The following is a 25,536-nucleotide window of genomic DNA, read 5'->3' on the forward strand; positions in this document are numbered from 1 at the left end:
ACCACCCAGGCCGAACTCCTGGTTCTCCGGCCTCTGCACTTACACTGGAACCAGGTGGCCAGCTTCCCTGAGTCTCAGCTGCGGACATCAGGAGGTGAGGATTCTCGGCCTTCACGAGGATCACTAGCCAGCTCCTGGAATAAATCTCTCCCTATTACAGTGAACGTCTATCCCATTGGCTCTGTTCCTCTGGAGAACTCAACTCATGCACCACTTTAGTCTACTGTCCTTGTCCTTTTTCTTTGATATTCAGCCCCGTTTTCACTCTTTTTCTTTCTCAAATGGGGGTACAACATGCCAGGGACCAGACGAGACAGGCTGGTCTGAGGTGATGCCCAGTGAGTCACGTGTTTGGGAATACCAAGGGGTGTTGCTCCTGAGACTGGATTATGTTATGTGGCAGAGGTGACAAGAGCCTGTGATGTCATTTAAAAACAACAATAGCAATTAATTGATTTAATCAAAAGGGGGGTTTTCCCAGGTGGGCCTAACCTAATCAGTGGAGCCCTTTAAAACAGTGTTTCGAGGTCAGAGACCCAAAACAGCTGAGTCTCTTGTGGTTTTGAAGAAGCAAACTGCAGGTGGTGGGGCTGATGGTGGCCTCCTGGAGCTAAACGCCTCACCGCTGGGAACTGAACTTGGCCAGTGACCAGTGACCGGGCTTTCTGTCAATCAGCACTTGGTTCCAGATCTGAAAGGTGAGGCCCACGACTCTGAGCACAGAGCCTAAGGCCTAGCACATGCTGTCACCCAAAAGCCAGCGAGGGCAGGGCCTGTAGCGGGCCTATCTCCCCTCGGGCCCTCCCACCCAACGGGCCTGGAGAGCGAGGTAATGGGCTCATCCCCAGGTTCCTCCTGCCTGAGGGTTGCCAGCAGCCCAGCAGGGTCGGGGTCTCCTCCTGCAGCCTCTCTGGCCACCCCCAGCTGCAGGGAGACCCCAGGAGTCCCTACCTCTGTCAGGGTGTCCTCAGGCCGCAGTCTTGTGACCAGGGTGGCCGCACTTGCTGCTCTGTGCAGACACTGGCGCTCGGTCTCTGTCCCCTGGGGGAGCTGAGGACCAGTCCTTGAATCTGCTCTTTTCACTCCTGTCTTTTCCCTTTTCTGGGGCCTTTGGCTTCAGCGCTGATGGGCTTCCAAGTCACTTTGCTTAGCTCTCTGTCACCGTTCTCCAGGGCTACCCCAGTACATACCCTGTGGGCCCCCCACTGCCCCTGTGCCCAGGTCACCCACACCCACAGGCTGGCATGATGCCTGCCCTGGGGTCCCAAACCTGCTACCCAACTCCTGGCCCTGCCCTTGCTCAGGCCTGGCCTCCCCCACAACCCTGGTCCCTCTGCCTCCTTCCGGAATCCCATCTTGCCTGTGTCCTGCCCATCACAGGCACCTACAATTGTCCTTGTGAGAAACCCAAACGCCCTTCCTGAGTTGCCCGGGTCTCCTGGACCAGCAGCCTTAGCCATCACCACAGCCTCTTCTCTGGTTCTGCTCTGAGATCCCACCCAGGCCCCAGAGCGTTACCTGACTCCTCAGCTCCAGGCTGGGAGGCTCCTACCCCAGCCCCTCTGCCTCTCCCTCTACAGAGATGACCTGTCCAGCCAGTTCTCCCTACTCACATGCCCGTCTCCCCAGAGACCAAACATCTGCAGGCATGGGATTCTGGTACCTCCTTCCAGTCCCCGGCATGAGGCAGTGACACCATGGGCGATGAGTCAAATTGACCTCACCTGCCAGCACTAATCAAGGTTGTTTTAAGATCTGCTTGTCCTCCAAGCGGCTCAGAGCCTAGACAAGATGCTGGCCCGAGCTGTTTTCCAGGGACTTGGAGTCAGCCGCATCTGTCTGCGCTCAGCCAGCTAAGCTGGGTGGGCGCCAGCATCCCCGGGGTGACCTAAGGGAAGTGGGAATCTGTAGCCTGGTTCCACCTGTGCAGAATGAGGCTCGTTATACCTTTCCGCAATCACCACTCCCTGTGCTTCAGGCCGCCCTGCTGCCTGACTGGTTATCCTGTAAATACTCAAGTCCCTTGCCTTTGTGGAGGCAGGTTTGAGGTTTGTTCTCCCATCTCCCTGCTCGGTGGCTCTGCAAATAAACCCTCTCTGCTGCAGACTTTGCTTTGGTTTCCTGCAAGTCTAGCAAGATGAACACGGTGGGATAGGTTCTTAGCAAAGAGCTGTTGAGAAAATTCACCGTATCTTTGAGTTCAGGCAAAAGAATCTTGTAGACAAACCGCAGGCTTTGCAGCAGGGGGTATCCTAGCTGTGGAGTTTGAAAAACACATTTGTTGTTGTTTTTTAATCAGATCTGATATAAGGTTGTTAAGAAAAATAAAAGTATGTGTGTCAGTAGACTAGAAAATATTTGGATATCAAATCTCATCATCTGAAAATCTTCAGAACATTTTACATTTCAAATAATATCCTGGTTATGTGAGTTTTTAGTTGTTATAAAACAGGTAACAGTGTGTTTTATCTCTTAAGACACATTTACAACCAAGGTGCATATTTAGGCTTCATCAAATTGTGACAGACTGAAGTGAAGAAAAAGTGAAAGTCACTCAATCGTGTCCGACTCTTTGGGAACCCAGGGACTATGACAGTCCATGGGATTCTCTAGACTAGAATGCTAGAGTGGGTAGCCTTTCCCTTCTCCAGGGGATCTTCCCAACCCAGGGATGGAACCCAGGTCTCCCGCATTGTGGGCAGATTCTTTACCAGCTGAGCCATAAGGGAAGCCCAAGAATACTGGAGAGGGTAGCCTATCCCTTCTCCAGTAGATCTTCCTGACCTAGGAATAGAATCAGGGTTTCCTACATTGCAGGGAGATTCTTTACCAACTGAGTTATCAGGGAAGCCCGATTTACTAATTCTCTTACTGGAGATGATTTATTGTTTCTGCAAACCATTACATACTTATTGTAAGAAACTAAAACAGTGCAGAAATCTCAAGTGAAGGAGGGCGTACCATTCAAAGCGTTTTCTAGATGTCTCTGTGGGTAGACTATTTTACATAAATATCTTTGTTCACTAATAATGTTGAAATCTATTTCCTTGTTTAAAAAAAATAATTAGTTGCAAAGTCATGTCCAGCTCTTTTGCAACCCCATGGACTGTGGCCCACCAGGCTCCTCTGTCCATGGGGATTCTCCAAGCAAGAATACTGGAGTGGGTTGCTATTTCCTCCTCTAGGGACTCTTTCAGAACCAGGGATTGAACCCACGTCTTCTGCATTGGCAGGCAGATTCCATACCACTGAGTAACCAGGGAACCTCCCTGCCCAAAGACCAACATCCTGATTTTTTTACTCCAGGTACCAAGAAATCTGTTCCCTCTTGGGGAAATATCCCTCACTTCTCCTACTCTCTCCTTCAAATTCCTTAAAATCGGGATCAACTTCTACAGGGAAAGCCAAATTATCCAATCAAAGGTGTTGAGGGAGCATTTAGTGTGTGCCCACCCTATGGGGTAGAAAACTTCAGAATATTTCAGACATAAAGAGTGACCCGGTGTGTGAGGACCTGCCGTGATGTTTAGAGAGAGGATGCCAGATGCAGAGAATTTAAGGCTCCCACATGTTAGCAGGTTCGTCCCCTACGCAGTGGCTTGGGAGGTGCCCGGGGAAGGTCGCCAATTAAAACTGCAGCCAGGTCCAGTCATCTGCGTCCAGTCACCCTGTCCTGTCAGCCTCTCAGTGCCACAAAAGGCTTTAACCCTCTGCCTTCATTTGAATCCCACGACATGTCCTCTCTCTGGTAGGATGTGGGCAAGGGTGTGTCCAGCCTTGAGACTTACCTGGTTGCTGAGACTTGACACAGCTACTTACCATGTTTCCTACTCGTCACGATTCAAAGTTCTGCATGCTGGCCTCACACTTGGTAGAAGTGCAGTGTTTACACAGAGCTTGTCTGTACGTTCGTGCCCTCCTGACGACCTGATCAGACGTCCAACCTTGTTCCCACATCTTCCCATCTTCCAGGGAATGAAAAAACAGCATCTCAGAATCTTACTGTTTTGCTGTTCTTATAGTTTCGTTTACACACCCCACCCCCAGATGGTCGCAAGGGCTTCCCAGGTGACACACTGCTAAGGAATCCACCTGCCAGCAGGAGATGCAGGAGATGTGCATTCGACCCCTGGGTCGGGAAGATCCCCTGGAAAAGGAAATGGCAACCCACTCCAGTATCCTTGCCTAGAGAATTCCATGGACAGAGGAGCCCAGCGGGCTACAGTCCATGGGTTGCAAAGAGCCAGACATGACTGAGCACATAGGCCTGTAGCTATAGCTGTGTACAAGCAAGTGAAAAAAGGCCTAATTAATAGTGACAATGGTAGGGCAACTACAATACTTGTCTAACTATGGATTTTCAGTGATAAGCTTACCTATATATTCTTTAGTCTTTTTTGTTGGTGGTGGTGAGTTGTGTTTTTTTTTTTTTGCCACACCTTGAGGCTTGTAGGATCTTAGTTCCCAGACCAGGGACCAAACCCAGCCCCCCACAGTGGGAGTGCACAGTCCTAAACACTGGACCGCCAGGGAATCCTCATTATTCTTTAATACATAACTCCAGATGTGATTTATTAACCAATAGGCCATGAGAAATTGCCATTGAATTGGAGTTTAGATAGATTCTGAATTTGCTGCTATTTTCTCAGGAAATACAGCTGAAAGAGTTTGAGAGAATCTGAAGCAGAGACATAGGTGATTAATTCTCTTCTTGGGTACAGAAGCAGCAGGCAGGGAAGCTTGGTATTTATGCTGACTCAAATACAGGCAGCTTCACCACTGTTTTTATAACATCTAGATTCAAATCACGAGGAATAAAGAATGCCATTAGTCAGGACCTCAGACTGAGTCAGTTGGCAAGATTCTCTCTTTAAAAGAACACAGAATCTTCCTGCAAGGCAAGAGATTGCCTGTGATGCAGGAGATGTGGGTTTGATCCCCCAGCCAGGAAGATCTGGAGCAGGAAATGGCAACCCACTCCAGTGTTCTTGTCTGGGACATACCATAAACAGAGGAGCCTGGCTACAGTCCATGGCATCTTAAGAGTCGGACACAACTTAGTGATTAAACCACCACCACAATGTGAAGGGAATGGCTGAAAAGGCTCCTTCAACTCCACTAGACAACATGAAAATTTACCAACTAAGACCTAATCATCCCTTGGTTCCCACACCACATTCTCAGGGCAGTGGGCAGCAGGGTGCATTTTTTCAGAATGGAAACCACCATTGTTTACTCAGCAATCGGAGCCCTGGTAGGAATCTCTGCAGTTGGATGCACGAAGGAGAGTGGAGATATGCTCTAAAAGAAAAAAAAAAAAAGAGCTACAGATGTAGCTGGAAGCATATGGTGGCCTTCGGGTTTGAGATAAAATAGCAAAAGTAGAAACATGTGCTAGCTTTCAGTTCAGTTCAGTTCAGTCGCTCAGTCGTGTCCGACTCTCCGCGACCCCATGAATCACAGCACGCCAGGCCTCCCTGTCCATCACCAACTCCCGGAGTTCACTCAAACTCATGTCCATCGAGTCGGTGATGCCATCCAGCCATCTCATTCTCCGTCGTCCCCTTCTCCTCCCGCCCCCAAACTTTCCCAGCATCAGAGTCTATTTAATGGTTGACTTGAAACAGGCCAGGCATCTTACCTTTTCTCTCTTACCATCTACATCCAAACTTGAGTAACAGTTATTGTCAGGCTGTTTTTTTGTTTGTTTGTTTGTTTTAAAACCCTTTCACCAAGTTTCTCCTGTTGTTTAAATGCCTCAGTTTAAATGCCTTTCCTTTATAATTCCAATTCTAGATTTCTCAAGCTGGTTTTTGCAGCCCTCCAGGATTTGACCTGACCATTATTAACAATTTATCTTACTTCCCTAATACACCTCCTAAAGTCCAGGCACAGGAGTCTCTCTCTGTGGAATCTATAGCTGTTGTTTTCATACCTAAAAATTCTCCCTCTGATTTTTCCTGGGTTCGGTTTTCTCTCCTCTGACTTTCCAGGTCCTTGTTATCATTCCTTGATCTTACAGGCAGTTCCCCACCTTTGATGAGAACATCCCTAGCTACACCTCTCCTCTGTGCAGGCAGCCCCCTCTGGCTGACTGGGAGCACACACTGAAAGACAGGGGCACAGACGCGGCCTTTCGCTGTGGACTGTCCTGGTATTCTGTTAAGGACTGAGTTGTTCTTCTTGGTAATACTGTATGCAGCTCGAGAGCAGAGATCAGAACACTACATTTTGCTCTCTTTCTTCTCCCAAGAAAAACTCTCCCCAAACTGACATTATAGAGCCAGGCACTCAGTCTGGCTGGCCAGAAGGGTGGCTACACCTGCTTCTGAAGTGTTTGCTTCCACACTTAACAGATTAATAAATAGACATTCAGAGGAGTTAGCAATCCCAAACAATCAGTTCTGATCTAAAAATAAAGCAAAGCCTCTGGTTTCTCAGAACCCTTTCTCTCATTCATTCGAGTTGCTTCCAAGTATGACAAAGAATTTGCTTTGGAAAACTTAATTTTTTTTTTTAACAATTGAAATGCTGTCGCTGCCAGATTAGGGTTTTTACCCGAGTGTCTGTTGTGCTTTATCTTATGTCGGCAATTCTAGGTCCCAGATATTTCTGTGGCACCAGGTTTGGCCCAGGTTTTTATTTTTCCTCCAGTGACAAGATTTGGGAGGGTAAGTTTTAAAATTTTTAATTGAGGTAAGATTCAGGTAATATAAAGTTTACCATTTTGACCATTTCTAAAGTATACAGTTCAATGGTTTTTAACATCTCCAGTGTTCTACAGCCATCATTACCATCGAGTTCCAGAACATTTTTATTACCCCCAAAGGCAGTCCTTTATTGTTAATGGGGAACAGTCATCCCCATTTCCTCTTCTCTTAGTCTCTGGAAGCCACTATCGTGCCTTCTGTCTCTTTGCTTTGGCTTATCCTGGATATTTCATATAAATGGAATGTGTTTGCTTTTTTCCCCCCTTTATTCTATTAACATGATGTATTGATTTTTTTTTTTTCCCTATGTTGAGCCAGGAAACCACTCAGTCACAGTGTGAAAATCCTTTTCATATGCTGCTGGATTTGGTTGCTAATACTGTGTCGAGGGTTTCTCCCTCCATATCCATAAGGGTTAGGGGTCTGTAGTTTCCTTGTGTTGTCTTTGTCAGGTTTTGCTAATAGGGTAATACTGGCCTCACAGAATGATTTAGGAAGTCTTTTTTGGTAAGATTTTGAGAATGGGTGTTAATCCTTTAAATGCTGGAAGTCGCCAATAAGGCCATCTGATTTCAGGCTTTTTTGGAAGGTTTTTGATTACTAACCCAATCTCCTTATTCATGTTGGTCTGTTCAGATTTCCTACTTATACATGATTAAGTGTTTGGATGTTTGTTCATTTCCTCTAGGTTAACCAGCTGACACACAATTATTCGTGTTGTGTTTATCCTAACTCTAAGCAGTAGCAGTGGTCCTAACCGCTGATTTGATTCAGCAAAGGCAGAAGTGGAGACGTCTTGAGAGCGAGGAGGAGACAAGCCAGTAAGGGGGCTGCCACAGGAGCTGGGGGAGAATGGGGAGGGGGCTGCAGGTGAGAGTGAGCAGCTTAGGGGAGATCGTGTTTCCTGGAAGACCCCTCCCTCGCCCGAATCCCCTGAACACAGTTCCGGGATCCTCTCCCTCTACAAAGGACCAGACTGTCCAAGAATCACAGATTGACTCAGTTCTTATGTCGTCCAAAGGACTGAATTACTGTGGAACCATGGCCTCAGAAGCTCGAGATTTCTGTACCACCCCTGATTCCCTACCTTTATAGGTGGGTGAATGAGAGCCACAGTTGAGACCACAGATTTGTAAAGCAGCAGAGTTTTATTAGAACAAAAGGCCTCAAACACAACAACTTGGGGTAGAGGAAGTAAACTGAGTTCAAATGTCTTTTTGACCGCTTAGGGAATGTGTTTCAAGAAGAGCGTAAAATGTTTTGATTTAGTCTGCGCTCTTGGAGCAGGTGAGGGGGTCAGGAGGATGCTCAGGCGGGGCCTCGGGGTCAAACTGAAACGGTGGTCTGTGGTGGGCACACATTCCTCCTGTGTCTGCTGAGGTGGCACTTCTGGCTGAAGCCTTGCCCGCATGCCTTGCACACGTGCGGCGTCCTCCCCTGGTGTGTCATCTGGTGGAGGATGAGGTGTGACTTGTGGGGAAAGCCTTGGCCGCACTCTGTGCACAGACAGGAGTTCTCTTCCAAGTGTGACCACTTGTGCATGAGCAGGGCGGACTTGTTGCCGAAGCCCCGCCCGCACCGCCGGCAGTTGTAGGGCTGCTCCCTTGTGTGTGTGCGGCGGTGCCGGATGAGGCCCGACTGGTGGCGGAAGCCCCGCCCACACTCCTTACACACGTACGGCTTCTCCCCGGAGTGCGTCCTCTGGTGTGCCACGAGGTTCGACTTCTGGCTGAAGCCTCGCCCGCACTCCGCACACACCAGGGGCTTCTCCCCCGAGTGCGTCCTCTGGTGTCGGATGAGGTTGGACTGCTGGCTGAAGACGCGCCCGCAGTCCTTGCACACGATGGGCTTGTGCCCGGAGTGCGTGTTCTGGTGCCTGTTGAGATGGGACTTGAGACTGAAGCCCCGCCCGCACACCCCACACACGTAAGGCTTCTCCCCGGTGTGTGTGCGCCTGTGCGAGATGAGGGTTGAATTCTGGCTGAATCTGTGTCCGCACACGCCACACACGTAAGGCTTCTCCTTCGAGTGTGTCCTCTGGTGGTTCACGAGCGTGGACCGCTGCCGGAAGCAGCGCCCACACTCCTTGCAGGCATACGGCTTCTCCCCTGAGTGTGTCCTCTGGTGCGAGATGAGGTTCGACCTGTCGCTGAAGCCCAGCCCGCAGTCGCCGCACACGATGGTCTTCTCCTCCAGGTGTGTCCTCCGGTGCCTGACGACGGCTGACTTCTGGCTGAAGCCTTTCCCGCACTCCTGGCACACGTAGGGCTTCTCCCCAGAGTGTGTCCTCTGGTGGATGATGAGGTTCGACTTCTGGCTGAAGCCTCGCCCACACTCACCGCACATGTACGGCTTCTCGCCCGAGTGTGTCCTCTCGTGTATGATGAGCGTCGACTTGCGGTTAAAGCCCCGCCCACACTCCCCGCACACGAGGGGCTTCTCCCCCGAGTGCGCCTTCTGGTGTCTGGCCAGGCTCTTCTTTAGACTGAAGCCCTTCCCACACACCCCACACACGTAGGGCTTCTCCCCACAGTGGATCCTCTGGTGACTGAGCAGGTTCGTCATCTTGCTAAAGCCCAGTCCACACTCTCCACAGTTGACAGTCCCAAACCCCAGGACTTCGATCCTCTTCAACAGCCTGTCTGTTTCCTCAGGGGTCCCCATTTGTGCCGGGCCGGCCTCTATCTCCAAACCTGGGACCCCACCCCCAGAGATGACCGACTGCCTCGGGGGTAGCCTGGGGAATGCTTCTACAGTACTTTTCTCTGTCTTTCCAAACAAAGGCAGGGCACCTTCTCTCTCCTGCCCTTCCACTTCCTCGAGCCAGGCACTACCACCAGCGGCCTGCTGCTGCTGGTCCTCCAGGCACAGGTCTCCTGGCTGGACGGGATCTTCGGCATACAGGCACGTGAAGATCCAGGGTGGGGGACTACACAGCACCTGCTGCATGTGGAATTTCTGACTGCAGAGATCCGGAGGGCAGAAAGGACAGAGGTGGAGTTCTGGCTTCAGTTCTGTGGCAGAGAGAAGAGTCTGAGTCAGAACTGAGACATGGAGCCGCCAAAGCAGTTCTGCCTCGTCTGATGGTTAAGACTCCATTCCCTGTTCTTCCTGGAGGAAGAAATGGCAACCCATCTAGTATTCTTGTCTGGAGAATTTCCATGGACAGAGGAACCTGGCAGGCTATAGTCCATGGGGCCGCAAAAGAGTTGGACACAACTGAGTGACTAACACTTTCTTTCACTTTCACTTTCAGGAGGCTTTCAGCAGTAGACAACACACACACAGTCTAGGCCCCCCAATGACTGGTGCCCAGATCAGTTTGAGTCTTGTTAATTTCCATAATTAACCTAAATAAAAATGGCACCAGGAATCAATATAAAAGTTTTCTTATAGTACCTCTCATAAGGAGATGTCAACACTGAACACCTTGCTTCAGCACCACTGGTTCTGACGGGAATACAGGATCACAAAGTCTGAGGAACCAGGTCCAGACCTCACTGCATCTGCCTGAACACTTGCCTTCATTGATGAACTGAACTTTTGAAAGCCAACTGTGTATACATCTACATTCTAAAATTATTCCATCAGTATAGATTGCTACTGTATTCGGAGACAGGGCCTTTAAAGAGATAATTAAGGCTAAAGAAGTCATAAGGCTCTAATCGATATGTCTGGTGACCTCCCTGTAGGAGGAAAGCCAGGATGTGCAATCTCAGAAAGGCCGGGTGAGGACAGAGTGAGGAGGTGGCCATTTGAAGTCCAGAAGGGAGGCCTCCTGTGTAAATTGCCAACACCTCCACCAGCCAAGAACTGCGAGCCTCCAGAAACACAGTAAAACCTTTTGCTTCTGCCGCGAACTCTGGTGCTGTGTTTCAGCAGCCTGAGCTAAGAGAGATGCTTCTTCTTCTACCCTGAGCTCTTCCCTAAGTGCCTCTGTACCTGCCCTACAGTCTGCCCCTAAGTAAGTCCCATGAAATCCATCAGCTGATCCAGTAAATGTGAAAGGGCCAAAGTCCCTATTCAAGGGTAACAGTTGGTTTGGCAGAAAATGCAAAAGCAGCTACATGACACCCCAAATCACATTAAATACCATACCAAAACTCTCTAAAAAACAAAAAGCCACAACAAAGCAGGTGCTAAGACTAATAAGAAATAATAGGACCGATATGTACACACCACTATATTTAAAATGGATAACTGACAAGGACCTACTCTACAGGACAGGGAACACTGTTCATGTTATGTGATAGCCTGGATGGAACGGGAGTTTGGGAGAGAATGGATACATGTATATGTATGGCTGGGTCCCTTCACTGTCCACCTGAAACTATCACAACATTGTTAATCAGCTATACTTCAATATAAAATAAAGTTTTTTCAGAAAAAAAAGTTTAAGGAATATGAAACAAAAGAATTTTAACGTTAAAAACTTCATTAATGAATGAGATAAAAAATTGTCATGAACCTTTACAAGCCTAACAGTACACTGAAGTGAAATATATAGCAAAAACTTAGAAATAAATGGAGGATTTGATATAAATTACAATGACATTGGTGAGTAATCTGCTATGACTCTTAGCAGACAAAAAACAAGGCTATAAACAACTTGAAAAATATAAATGATTTCTATTATATATGCTATTCCCCTTGATTCTAAGACAAAATTAAGCTTTCAAATTTGATAAAACTGAGAAATAGAAAATCTCTTACAGAAAAGGAAAACATATACTTCTCTTTATTATGAAATTGTCAACAGTATTTTAAAAGCTAAAAAACACACAATTCCCTACAGTTATCTATTCCTCTATCATGTAAAAAGAATGCCAAGTCAAAAAACTTCCCAGAAACTCCACTCTTTCCAATTCTATACCCACCAAGCTAACCACTGACCATGGTCAATAATAATGCAGATGTCTACGTTCACATACACATGTTGATACAGACTTTCACACAAACCCAACTATGTAACAAACACTGTTTTGCAATTTTTCACTTAAAAATGTATCTTCTAAGTATCTGGTTTTCTGTTAAAGAAGGTAAAGGAAAATCTGCTCTTCATTAATGAACAATTAGGAAGCATCATCAGAAAAGTGGAAAGTTATTAAAAAAAAAAATACAGACAGACTCAGTAAACTGTGGGACAATGAAAAAAGGACTAATGCACATGTAACTATCATTCCAAAAAGAAGGAAACAGAAGGGAACAAAAGAATCATGAAAGAATAAGGTCCAAAAATCTCTCCAATTTGGCTGTAGCCGTAAATTTATAGATTCAAAAATCTGAGCACACGCTATGACAGGAAAAATGCAAAGAAAAGCAGCTCACTTCCTCAGTGACATTGCAGTCAAACAGCTGAACACCAAACATACAGAAAACTGAAAGTAGCCAGAGGTTTAAAAAGTAACAAAAATAAAACAAATAACTGTGGAAATGACAGCTGATTTCTTATCAGAAACAATGGGAGGCCTGAACAGGGAACAGTATCTTTAAAGTGGTGAAAAAATAAGTCAATCTAAAATTCTATATCCAGGGAAAATATCCTTCAAGAATAAAGGTGAAATAAAGACACGTTCAGAAAAACTAAATGAACACACTGCCTGCCCACTGCCCCACCACAGAAATGCGAGACCACAGAAATACTATCAGGTGGAAACACACATCCTCAGGAAAATAAGGCAAAGTATGCTGCTACTAAGCTGCTAAGTCACTTCAGTCGTGTCCGACTCTGTGCGACCCCATAGCATAGAAAATGATAAATTATCTTGGTAATTAAAAATTTTTTACTTTGATTAAAAATACATGTGTGTGTTTAAAACAAAAATTTTAACATGGTATTATGGAATTTAGAGAGTCTGAGGTGCAGTACAAATGACAACTATAGACTAAAGCACACTGGGGAAAGGCTGTAACTGCAAGCACGTGACTGTACTGCCCGGACACTCTACGTAACGTGGGATCCAGAACAAGTAGGAAAGGAGAAGTGAAGGCCGTGTACTGTGATCCCTCTGCGCAGGAGTCAGCAAACTTCTTAAATGGCCAAATAGTGACCAGTTTATGCTTTGAGGGCTAAGCGGCAAAATGAGGGATTATATATGTAATTACATAATCATTTAGAAAATCTCACCCTCCTGGATGAACTCCATTCTGACAATATTTTTAGAATTCAATTTCCCAATCGGCTGTTTACCGACTGCTTTCCTTCCATGGGGCCTGCCTTTTTTCTTCAGCTCCCTTAGTTTTACTTCCATGTTCTTGCTTCATCTTTTAAAAATATAGTAACAAGAGCCACCAGACTATGTGGGAGAGAACTAAGTGAGGCAGAGACAGCAAATCCAGTGTAGGAAGAAGACAAGACACCAGGAAGCTCGAGTGCAGCTGCAGGTCTGGAAGGAGGCCAGGGGGGCAGTGCACACTGTGAGCGGCCAGGGGGCCAGAGGAAAGACCTCCCACCCCCAGCCCTCTGAACCACCCAGTGTCCCCACTCACCCAGACAGCTGACAGGCGAGCATTTTCTCTCTTCTCTCCAGGTCTCCTTCCCTTGCTCCAGCTGGGTAATGAGTTCTGGTTTAGAAAACGGAATGCCTGCTCAGAGAAAAAGAGAACAAGATGGTCGCAGGTTATCCTGCACTCAGAGCCACACCAGGGGGGCGATTTCTAAAGGTGGTGGGGAAGATCTGAGAGTGGTGAGCTCCCCGCCAGGGAAGGGAAGCCAGGATGGGAGTTCACTGACCCAACTTCATGCTGTGAGAGAACACCTCCCTCCTTTACAAGAAGATACTGACTAGGAAGAGATGCCATGCTTACCAGAGAGCCTGTGGGAAAAGGCTAGAAATGCGGAGTATCACACACATATATACACACCGGTACACGTTTATAGAGTGTCTCTGCTTTTGAGTCCAACCCAAAGGTAAGGCCAGAAAGCAAGAGGGCTGCTCCAAGGTGCCAGCAGCCAGGACCCAGGTCCTGAGAGATGCAGGCTTACCCAGTGAGACCAGGTTGCTGTAGTTCTCCAGCATCACCTCCCGGTACAGGGACCTCTGAGCAGGGCTCAGCAGCACCCACTCATCCTCAGTGAAATCCACAGCCACATCTCTGAATGCCATGTGTGCCTATAACACAAAACAGCCCTGTTCACCTAGGAGCCAGCCCCACCCAGGCCTCAGGGTAAGAGGCAAGGGGGAGGCTGCCCGGGGGAGGCACGTGAGAGATCTAGATCCTGCCTTTGATCCTGGTGCTCTGTATTCCAAGATCTTTAAAGCCCTGTCACCATCTGCGCAGCGGCACTTGTCAACACATTCAAGGTCCTTAGTGGGCTGATTTGGAGAATACATACAAAAATAGGAGTCTGTAACTTTCAGGAACTTTAACTCTATGTTGAGGGAAAGTGCAAACAACATAAAAACAACAGTAAAGCAACAGACTTTTGAGTTTTAAGAATTTAAAAGACTAGTCTGAACCCTGGTATTAGTGTTGAAGCATCCGAATGACTGAGGTTCACACAATTCAGTTATGGCAAAGACCAAACACAACTCAGTCCCTCCCTCAATCCCACAGCCCCTCTAGCCCTCCTTTCCTGAAAGGCATCAACCAGCAGGAAATGGTGAAGAGCACGAATTTGAACCCTACTGTCCTGGAGAAGGCAATGGCAACCCACTCCAGTACTCTTGCCTGGAGAATCCCAGGGATGGGGAAGCCTGGTGGGCTGCCATCTATGGGGTTGCACAGAGTTGGACACGACTGAAGCGACTTAGCAGCAGCAGCAGCAGCCCTGGTTTGGAGCCCATCCCAGCCATCAACTAGCATCTCCGCTTTTTCAACTGTGGGTAACAGTCCACTAAACGTTCTGTGCCACACTGTGCTGCTCAGGGTGGACGTCCCTGCCATTCAGTCCACGAATTCATCTCACATGCCATTCTCACACCCTGCCCAACTTTACTGCCTTTATCGCAACACTGTTTCAAAGTGGAAAGCACCCTGGAACACCAATATACAGAGAGGTATTCACAAGAGGCCCAGGAACTTGGTCTTGAAGGAAGCACAGGAGTCTAGGGAAGAGAAACGTGCCAGGTGTTCCCGATGAGGTGTATGGGGAGCAGAGAAGAGGCCTCCTGAGCCAAGGAGGAGAGGAAGCCTGAATCCTGGGACGTAGGACCACCTGGGAGGAATAAAAGGCACTAAGTGGTAGAAATGCAGAACAGGTCGAGCGTAGGAGCAGCCTGTGGGTTTAAAATGATTGTAAAATATACATAGGCATTTTACCATGCTCGCACTTAATGTCATACATCCCCAGAACTGGTTCATCATCTCACGCTGAAACTCTGTGACCATTAACCATAATTCCCTTTCTCACAAACCCTTGTAACCAACCATCATTTTACTTTCTGTCTCCATGCATTTGGCTATTCTAGGTATCACAAACGTGAAATCATACGGTGTCTGTCCTTCTGTGTCTAGCTTATTTCATTCAGCGTAATGTCTTCAAGTTTCAGCCATATACTCCAAAGAAGACGTACAGATGGTCAAGAGACACATGAAGAGAGGCTCAACATCGCTAATTGTTAGAGAAATGCAAATCAAAAGTACCACTCACACCAGTCAGAATGGCCATCCTCAAAAAGTCCACAGACAATAAATACGGGAGAGGATGTAGAGAAAAGGGACCCCTCCCACACTGTTGGTGGGAATGTAAAATTGGTAACAGACCCTCTAGAGAACAGAATGGAGGTTCTTTAAAAACTAAAAATAGAACTACCACATGATCCAGCAGTCCCACTCCTGGGCACAATGTACAATGGACTATTAGCCATAAAAAGAATGAAATAATGTCATTTCCAGCAACATGGATGGACTTTACTAAGTAAAGTAAGTCAAACAAAGACAAATATATCACTCATACGTGGAACTTAAGTTTTTTAAATAATATAAATGAACTTATTTATAAAACAGAAACAGACTCACACACTTAAAAAACAAAACATATGGTTACCAAAGGGGAAATGTGTGTGTATGGTGGGGGGGAGGAATAAATTAGGAGTTTGGGATTAACATACACACACTACAACATACAATATATAAAGTATATAGACAGGTAACCAACTAGACCCTACTATATAGGACAGCGAATCATACTGAATATTCTGTAATAACCTATATGAAACCTATATAATAACCTATTTTCATTCTGAAAAGGAATGAACATATGTATATGTATAACTAAATTACTTTTCTGTACACCTGAAATTAACACAATATTGTAAATCAACTGTACTACAGTAAAAATTGGGGGAAAAAAAGATAACCTGAATCAAAATATGAAGGGCCTACAAAGTACCAGGGAGAAGCTGACACACAGCCAACAACTTCAAGGTATCTATCTACTGGAAAAACTACTAGGCTCTCAAGAATAACAAGAAAACTCCTAAGTGACTCTAGACAAAAAACATACCAGACTTCCATGAGACTTTTAATCACTCATATGCACAGCAGGTGGGAATGTACAATGGTGCAAGCACTATGGAAAAAAGCACAGCAGTTCCTTAAAAATTTAAAACTACACATTATCATATGATCTACCAATTCCACTTCTGGGTATTTCCCCAAAAGAATTGGAAGCAGGGACTTGAATAGATATGTGTACACTTGTGTGAGCGATATTATCCACAACAGCCAAAATGTAGACGTTATCCAAGAGTCTGTCAAAAGACAAATGGATAAACAAAGAGTGGTGTGTGTGTGTGTGTGTGTGTGTGTGTATATATGATGGAATATTATTAAGCCTTAGAAAGGAAATTCTGACACATGTTACAACATGGATGAACATTAAAGATACTATGCTAAGTGAAACAAACCAGATACAAAAGGACAAATACATAATTCCACTTATATGAGGAACCTAGAGTAATCCATATAGACAAAGTAGAACAGTGGTTGACAGGAGCTAGGAGGAAGGGAAAATTGAGTTATTGTTTAATGGGGATAGAGTTTCATTCTGAAAAGTTCTGGAAATGGTGAGTGTGAATGGTTGCACAACAATATGAATGTACTTAACGATACTGAACTATATACTTAAAACAGTTAAGATGGTAAGTCTTATACATATTTTATCACTTTAAATGCATGGCAAAAAGAATATCATTCAAAGCAATAAGAAAATATTTCTGGGACTTCCCTGGTGGCCAGATGTCTAAGACTTCACACTCCCAGTGCAGGGGGCCTGGGTTCGATCCCTGGTCAGAGAACTAGACCCCACATGCCACAACTAAGACCCAGCGGAGCCAAATAAATAAATAAATATTTTTAAAAAAACTTTCACCAAGACAAAGTGCCCAGAAATGTAAGACTGGTTGAATATGAGGAAATTCATTACTGTAATATACTATATTAATGGATTGGACCAAGGACAAAAAACATGATTACATTTATACATGCTGAAGTATTCTTTAACAGAACTCATCCAACATCCAATTCTCTGTAAGACTGATGAATCCATAGAACTTTTCATTTTGAATTTTAGACTTAGAAGTTGCAAAAATATCAATTCCCATGTAACCTTAATCCAGTTTTCTCTAACGTTAACATCTGAGAAAACTATACTACAATGATCAAAACCAGATTAACATGGGTTATTATTACTATATCTAAACTACAGCTCATAACCACATTTCAACAGGTTTTTCTACTAACGTCCTTCTTCTGGTCCAGGATTCAGCTGAGGTTCTCGCACCGCACTTAGCTGTCATATATCTTTAATTTCCTCCAACCTGTGACAGTTCTTTCTTTCATGAATGACATTTTTGAAGAACAGCCCTCAATCGTGGTTTATCAAATTTAAGAAGAAAATGATTAGAATGACCCTAGCTCACTTTTGGCTAGACTGTCTTAGAAGTCACGTGTCCTTTTCACACCCCTTGATAGGAGTTCATGATATTGGTATGTTTCACTACTGATGATGTTAACCTTGATCTTGATCACTTCGTTAAGGCAGTGTCTGCTGGGTTTCTTCATTACAAAGTCACTCATTTTGCTTTATATTTAATACACATCTTGGAAGAGATACTTTGATATTATACAAATATCCTGTTTCTCGTCAACCTTTTACCAAATAATTTTAGCATAATCTTGTGGGACTTACCTGCAACCATTATTACTGCAATGTTGACCAAATGACAAAGTTCTACCTCCTTCTTTCCTTCGAAATTCATTAGCTGGAATTCTGTAAGCAAGAGTTGTCCCTTCTCTTTTTTTAAAATTAATTTATTTATTGTTGGCTGTGGTGGGTCTTTGTTGCTGCATGCAGGCTTTCTCCGGTTGTGGCAAGTGGGGACAACTCTTGGTTGCAGTGTACAGGCTTCTCACTGCGGTGCTTCAGTGGTCATGGAGCACAGGCTCAGTTGTTCCATGGCATGTGGAATCTTCCTAGACCAGGGATTGAACCCATGACCCCTTCACTGGCAGACAGATTCTTATGCACTGTATCACCAGGGAAGTCCAAGAGTTGTCCCTTCTTATTTACTTCAGTGTGGATTCATAGCTTATCCTAGGGGTTACATTAGAATATTATCACTGTTTTGCTGCTGAAATTATTTTGTCAAACACTGGATGCTCCTTTAGGCTGACCTCATCCCTGCTTTCACCCACAGATGTGGGACAAGTGATGCTGTGCCAGTCACAGGCTTAAGTGTGTATGCTTTTGGAAGGCCCAAGGCACCAGGTTAAGAATGTCAGCACCCCTGCTAGAGGGACCAAACAGAAGCAGAGGCCCAATACCACGTGGAGAGGGTGTGGGGCCTAGCAAAGACAATGCTGGTGTCTTTACCTGCTTAGGCTAACCCAGTGACAGGAACTGTATCAATGGCTCAAGAGGAGAAAATAAGGTACCCTACCCTCTAACAACCACCTCCTGGTCCAGTGGGAGGGTCAGACAGTCATGACACAGCCTAAGCCCTGAAGTCCTGAGCCCCAGGGTCCCACCATCAACAGGGAGCCTGGGAACACTGCCGGGGATGTGCAGGGTGCTCTGCAGGGGGAGAGCATCCCAGCTCATCACCAGTTGACAGAGAAACAGAGATGCTCGGGGAAACACCAGCAGACAACAGAATATGCTTCTATGCAGCTGTAAAGCAGGGTCTGACCAGGTAGGGAGTCAGAGAGGAGACTGAGGAGGAGACTTGGAGAAGCTGGAGGCATTAAAAGTAATTCTAACAATTACTTAGCCTTTATGTGCCAGGCATTGTAACTGCATTGCTAGGGTTATCTCCTCCAACATCCCCGGGAGGTGGACACCATTCTGATGATTCCCATCTGGCAGATGAGGGAAAGAAGGCTCAGAGAGGGGAAGTAACAAGCTCAGGGCCACACAGCTAGACATGGTAAAACTTAGATTTGAACCCAAGCATCCTGACTTTGGAGTTGAAACAGAAGCAAACAATTAGGAAGGTCTCTTTCTAGCATGCTGAGTGGCAAGTTCAGTATGTGGACCTCAGGTGCCCAATTCAAGAGGCAGGTGGGGAGAGGGACACGAAGGTGGAGAAGAGACAAGAGTGAGGGCAGAGCAGGAGTGGAGACCAGAAGGAGAGGGGTCCAGGGCACAGCGCAGGGGCTGCTGAAAGAACAGGGCAGGTGAGCCTGGAAAGAACAAAGAGGCCCAGCTGTGGGTGTTCACCAAGCTCTGCGAGGTCAGAAATGGGGGGAAGGCCAGAGACAGGGACACTGTCCCCTGGAATTCCTCCCCAGCCACACACCTCTCCTCTCCTGCCCCTGAACAGAGCTGCTCTGGCTGCAACAACTATTAACTCTCTCGAGTGCAGTGATGACACTGTGGTCATTTTACAGGAAGCTCTAGTGTTGGAGCTGCCTCCTGAGGTGAGATGACAAGACGGGGACAGAGGCAGTGAGGGCCTCGCGGATGGAACCAAAACAGAAGGCCGAGGCCTTCACAACAGACAAGCCTGAGAGTGCGCAGGCCTGAACAAACCACAAGGATGGAGGGGTGGTCAAGGAGGACACAGGGCCTGAACAAGAGTCCCTGTGACAGCAGCCACCCCTACCACAGACCGTGTTCCCTGGGGAAACCAGCTGGGCTCTGATCCCCGGGTGGGGCGTGCTGGGCACAAGATGTCAAGGCTGAGCGAAGGAAACCCACCTTTGGTTCAGCACACGGAAGGCGAGCAGTCCCCACGTGAGTCCGGGCTGTCAGGAGCCCTCCCCTCGCCCACCAGGCTTCCTCTCCGGGCAGCACAAGAGCAGAAAGGTTCGGAGGAGTCACTGGGAAGTCACGCCCTTAGGCTTTCCTCTTCCTTAAAGGCATCAGGAATGGACCTGTCACAGAAGAAAAGGCTGCGGGCAGCTCACTGAGAACACAGCCTGCCCCAATAATGCTGCCGACACCAGGCCTGAGCCGACCCACTCCTGCCTCTGACCTTCCTAAGCAAAGTTGGTACTCACTGGGCACTTAGGACTGTACACATCAGAGACGGTTCCAGGCACAGAACCGTCTTATTTCATTTTAGCCTCACAACCCAATCAAGTACGATTTATTATTATCTTCATTTTACAGATGAGAAAACTGAAGCACAGTGAAGTCAGTCCCTTATCCAAGGTGACACCATTACAAAGTCACAGAGTCTGGATGAAAGCTGGCAGCCGAGGCTAGGCTCTTCAAGTAGGGCAGGGACAGTGAACCTCTGTGGGTTGTAAGGCTTCTCAGTGTGTCATTTTGAGATGAATCAAGATTGCTCCCCAGGTGACAAGGGTTAAATCTTCATGGTGGGTCTGTAGAGTTCTATTTATTTCTGTCTAAAATCTCTCCCTACTAAAACTTTAAAATGGAACTCAAAATCCCCAAGTCCGGAAACACCAGAGCCATGCACATCCGTGACTGCTGTGGTCAACGCAGGTTTCCAGGACCTTCGAGAAACTTGCCCAGCGGGCCTCAGACAACCTCTTCCTCCAAGGCCTGAATCCGGGGGCGACCGGCCAAAAACACACCCAAGATCGCTGCTGAAGTGGCCCGTTCCACACCCAGCCCATCCCAGGCATATGCTGCCCACGGCAAACCACCCACCAAAACTGCTGGCGGCGGGCTGGCCCTCATCCCAGCACCTGGGAAACATCAGGGCCCCCATGCCAACTTAATCAACCCTCTGGCCCCCAGGGACTTGGGGGTAAGACGACCCCTCCTCTCCCATCATCATCGTTCTTTCGGCCAAGGCCTAACGTGTCCTCACCCACAGGAGCCCCGGGACGTGGCTGGATTCCGGCATCCGCCACCACTGGCTATCGCGGCTGAGCTTCGCCCACGTCCATCGGAGATGCGCGCTCACATCCCAAATATGACATCCGGGAGGGCACGGCCTGAACCGCGACAGCGCGTCCCGCCGCAGCTTCCTCTCCCCGGCATCCGCACCGTCCCCAGTCTCAGGCCCAGCCAACAGCCCAGACTTTCAGGACCTACCTTTCCGCGCAGGGAATGGCACGGCTGCAGCTTAGAGCCCCACGGGCGCCACATTCACCAGCGAGGAACAAGGGGTCACTCCAGCCACCAGCTGGACAAGGACGCCAGGACTACACTACCCAGAATCCTCGGCCCAGCGCCGGGACTACATTTCCCAGGATGCTCGGCGCACCCAGAGGCCTCTGAGGGAGCTGTTTCTCGGTAACACGCCCACGGGAGAACGGCCACTGTGGCGCCTAGATTTCCGCCGCGCCCCGTCTTTTACAGAGGACCCCGGGTGAAACGTCTCTCCTTCCCGTGACCCCTTCGCTAACGCCTCCGCCTTAAAGACTACACTCCCCAGTGACCCCAGCAGTGACTCCCGCCTCCGGTGCCGGGCCCACCCCCCGGCTGGCGGAAGTGATGTGCCCGGGGAGTCTCCGTTTAGTTTCTGGGGTGCGCGGCGGAGGGGACAACGGTTTCCGGGCCACGCTTGCTTGCAAGGCTGTGTCGGGGCGGGTGGGAAGGGGTCCGTGAGCCGCGCAGGCGTGATGTAGACCAGCTCCCTTTAATTCACTTCAACCCACGGTGGGGACTGAGACTGAGAAGGCGAGGCATCTTCCCGCGATCTTACTGTCAAAGGAGGCAGACCTGGGTTCCGAGCCCATGTCCCCAACTAGCGCACCCGCGCCGCTCTCCCTAGATCCTGTCCCTCCGTCGCAGTCAGCCGTTTATGGGCAATCTCATCCATCTTCTGGGGGATAGGAGCCTCATCGTTAGACCATAGCTTGGGGCTCAGCCCCTCGTAGTGTCCATTGAAAAAGCAAAATATCAAGAATGACAATCTAAAAGTTTAGAATTATGTTTTATTTGGTGGCCTTATACCTAGGAGACAGCCTCGCAGCTCTGAGGAACTGTTTCAAAGAGTTATGGGAGGAGCCAGGATATGTAGGAGTTTTTGCGGAGAAAACAGGGTTGTTGAACATCGAAAGGTTACTGCTGATCACAAAGGAACAGACAGCTTTATGAATTTAGAACTTTTCTACTATGGGAAGATGAAAGAATCTGGGCTCTCTTAAATCATTCCTTTGAGATGCATCTTAAGTATCTAGGGCCAGCATACTGTTTTTCTCCATCCTTAGTTTCCCTAAATGTGCACCCTCAGAGTGCCTGCAGAGGTTGATGGCTTCACGGCAGGCAGCATTCCGTTGTTTACTAAAACAGCAGTTGGTAGCATCTTTTTCTTTTTGGTCTACAGCTCTCTGAGTCTTTGTTCAGGGTCCTGATTGAGGTCAGGGAGGTACTGATGCCATCTGGGACACACCCACTGGGGAGCTGAGAAGCACACCCCTCTTCACTGTGGAGGGTGTTCCCACCAAGGCACCCTCTCAGTTTTCCTGACTTCCCCTGGATTTGCTTTCTGAAGTTTTGTCATCTAGAGGACCAAGAAAATGTTCACATGGCCCGGAAGGCCAAGGAGAGACAAGCATTTCCTAAAATTCATTCTCAGCTCCCTGACAGTGAATTCCTTCCCTTCTCTTGCCTGGAGGCTACCTCATTCACAGTGGATTCAGTTCAGCCCCTGCCCTAAGGGAAGTCCCTAGTCTGGCTTGGACACTCGCTCCACATCCCTTTCTGCTCTACACTAGGACTAGTAGTTCACCAAGAAATTAGAGTCCACTAAAAAATAAAAATATATATATATGCACAACGTAAAAACTGGGAATTCTATTAGGCAGATTTTTAGACTACTTCAAGCCTAGGAAGCAGCCTCTCAGTTAGCTCTGAAGGACTGCTTTGAAGGGCAGGGGAGCCAGGATATATTGGAGTTTTACAAAACAGATAATCAGAACATCAAAAACTTACTATTAATTAAGGAAAACCAGACATCAAGTTAATAAATTTAGTGCTTTTCTATGAAGGAGAAGATGCCAGTCCGGGTACACTGAAAGCATTCTTTTGACAAGCACCTTAGCTATCTAGGGCCAGCATCCTGTTCTTTCCCATTCTAGTCCCCTGAAGTACACGGGGATGGGCCTGGTGGCTTGAGATCAAGTGTTCTCTTTCCATCCTGAAGTCCCTAAGGGCTCACCATGGGGAAGGGAGCCTATAATGCGATGGCTTAATGGCCCACATCCTTTGTGTAACCATTCTTTGACCTCACCAGCAATGAACAAAGAAAGTCAAGAATGTCACCTACCAAATCAGTAGACAAAGGATGCTGTGGCTACTACAGTCACCCCCAGCTATGCACCCTGAGGGGATTCAAGATAGAGAAAAAAAGAGTGCTGGTCCTAGAATGTGAATGTGAAAGTTGCTCAGTTGTGTCTGACTCTTTGCCATCCCATACAATCCATGGAATTCTCCAGGCCGAATACTGGAGTGGGTAGCCTTTCCCTTCTTCAGAGGATCTTCCCAACCCAGGGATTGAACCTAGGTCTCCCACATTGCAGGCAGATTCTTTACCAGCTGAGCTACAAGGGAAGCCCAAGAATACTGGAGTGGGTAGCCTATCCCTTCTCCAGCGGATCTTCCTGACCCAGGAATCAAACTGGGGTCTCCTGCATTGCAGGCAGATTCTTTACCAACTAAACATTGGGTGTATATCAAAGAAATGATTTCAAAGAACCTAGACTCTTGGATTTTCCCATACCTAGAAAAGTGCTAAGTTCATGAACTTGAGATGTCCAGTTTTTCTTTAGGTGCGTGCTCAGTCGTTTCAGTCGTGTCAGACTTTGTGACCCTATCAACTAGCACTCCAGGCTCCTCTGTGCTTGGGATTTTCCAGGCAAGAATACCGGAGTGGGTTGCCATGCCCTCCTCCAGGGGATCCTCCGGACCCAGGACTTGAACTTGAGTCTCCTGCAGTTCCTGCTTTACAGGCAGATTATTTATTGCTGAGCCACCCAGGAAGTCCCCTGGTTTTTCTTTAAATAACAGTAATACTTTGATGTTTTGACTACCTGTTTTTTTTTTTTTTTTCCTTTCAAAAACCCCTGTATCTCTTGGTTCCTCCCTTACCTCTTCTGAACAGTCACTCAGAGCCATCTGGGAGACTGTCTCTCGGGCTTAAATCCTCAGTATGTCTGCCAACTAAAACACAATTCTCACAATTTATCACATCTGTAAACAGTAGGATTTTTGTTTCAGCCCCAATCTCCAGTTCCTTACAACTTTTTGTTCTCTCATATTGGCTCGAACCACAGTTATTGTTTAGTTGCAAAGTCATGCCCAACTCTTTGCAACGCCATGGACTATAGCACGCCAGGCTCATATGTCCATGGATTTTCCCAGGCAAGAATACTGAAGTGGGTTTAGGTTGTACATATTTTTTAAGTGGACAACACCAATACTGTATTTATCAGACTCACTGATAATTAGTGTTTTGCTCCAGGGTCTCCCTTATGTGTCCAAGTGAGCAAGCTCTTCGTTCTCTCCTTTGAACCACGTGTAATTGCACACACTGTAGACCCTTAGCTATGTTGGCATGTGTTTCCTAAGAACAAAGACATTCTCTTATGTGACCACAGTAGTTACTGGGTTCAGTAAATTTAACATTCGGTTCAGTTCTGTGGCTCAGTTGTGTCCAACTCTTTGCAGCCCCATGGACTGCAGCATGCCAGGCTTCCCTGTCCATCAACAACTCCTGGAACTTGCTCAGACTAATTCCCATTGAGTTGGTGATGCCATCCAACTATCTCATCCTCTGTCGTCCCCTTCTCCTTCCGCCTTCAATCTTTCCCAGCATCAGGGTCTTTTCCAATGAATCAGTTCTTCACATCAGGTGGCCAAAGTATTGAAGCTTCAGCTTTAGCATCAGTCCTTACAAATTTAACACTAGGGCAATGTTTTACATTAGCCTACCATCCACATTCTGGTTTGACAACTGACCCGAGTGTTTTTTATAATATGTACCCCTCCCCAGCACAGGATCCAGTCTAGGATTTGAGTTTTAATTGCGGTGTCCCTAATTTCCTTTAATCTGGAATATTCCACAGTTGTGTTTTTGTCTTTTATGACAACAGCATTTTTGAAGATTTCGGGCTTCTTTTTTGGAACCTGTGGTTCTTACTAGGGTCTCCCTGGGGCTCCCGTATGGTTGGGCCCAGGTTTTGAGGTCCTGGTCCGAGCACTGACTGGAGTGGGACTGTGTCCTTCATGAGGCATCACATTCAGTGCTGCTCAGTTTCTGCCTTGTACTGAAGACCATCTCTGGGTAGACCCTTTAGGACCTTATACCCATTTTTCTATTTTTAAAGCTCTTCTCAGGAGCCGGGAGCTTCCCTGGTGGCTCAGATGGTAAAGAATCTGCCTGCAATGCAGGAGACCCAGGTTTCATCCCTATGTCGGGAATATCCCCTGGAGAAGGGAACAGCAACCCACTGTGGTATT

General features: G+C 47.2%; 1 protein-coding gene across 1 annotated transcript; it reads right to left on the minus strand.

Moving 5' to 3' along the window:
- Positions 1–7,839: 7,839 nt before the first annotated feature.
- ZNF133 (zinc finger protein 133) lies at positions 7,840–21,393 on the minus strand. The gene is made up of 4 exons (XM_055430364.2): positions 19,855–21,393; positions 13,696–13,822; positions 13,200–13,295; positions 7,840–9,724 (listed from the first exon to the last, which is right to left on the minus strand). Exons 2-4 carry the CDS (start codon positions 13,814–13,816, stop codon positions 8,037–8,039), a joined length of 1,905 nt encoding a protein of 634 aa, XP_055286339.2. The 5' UTR covers positions 13,817–13,822; positions 19,855–21,393; the 3' UTR covers positions 7,840–8,036.
- Between the last annotated feature and the right edge of the window lie 4,143 nt (positions 21,394–25,536).

This window comes from Moschus berezovskii, chromosome 15, assembly GCF_049115385.1.
Source record: "Moschus berezovskii isolate FMDL1 chromosome 15, NW_MosBer_1.0, whole genome shotgun sequence".
NCBI classification, from domain to species: Eukaryota; Metazoa; Chordata; class Mammalia; order Artiodactyla; family Moschidae; genus Moschus; species Moschus berezovskii.

Coding starts and splice junctions, on each gene's coding strand:
- ZNF133 (XM_055430364.2), bottom strand. CDS start 13,816: ATGGCATTCAGAGATGTGGCTGTGGATTTCACTGAGGATGAGTGGGTG. Junction 13,296..13,695: donor CAGCAACCTGGTCTCACTGG/GTAAGCCTGCAT, acceptor TTCTCTGAGCAG/GCATTCCGTTTTCTAAACCA. Junction 9,725..13,199: donor CTCGCCTGTCAGCTGTCTGG/GTGAGTGGGGAC, acceptor TCTCTGCCACAG/AACTGAAGCCAGAACTCCAC.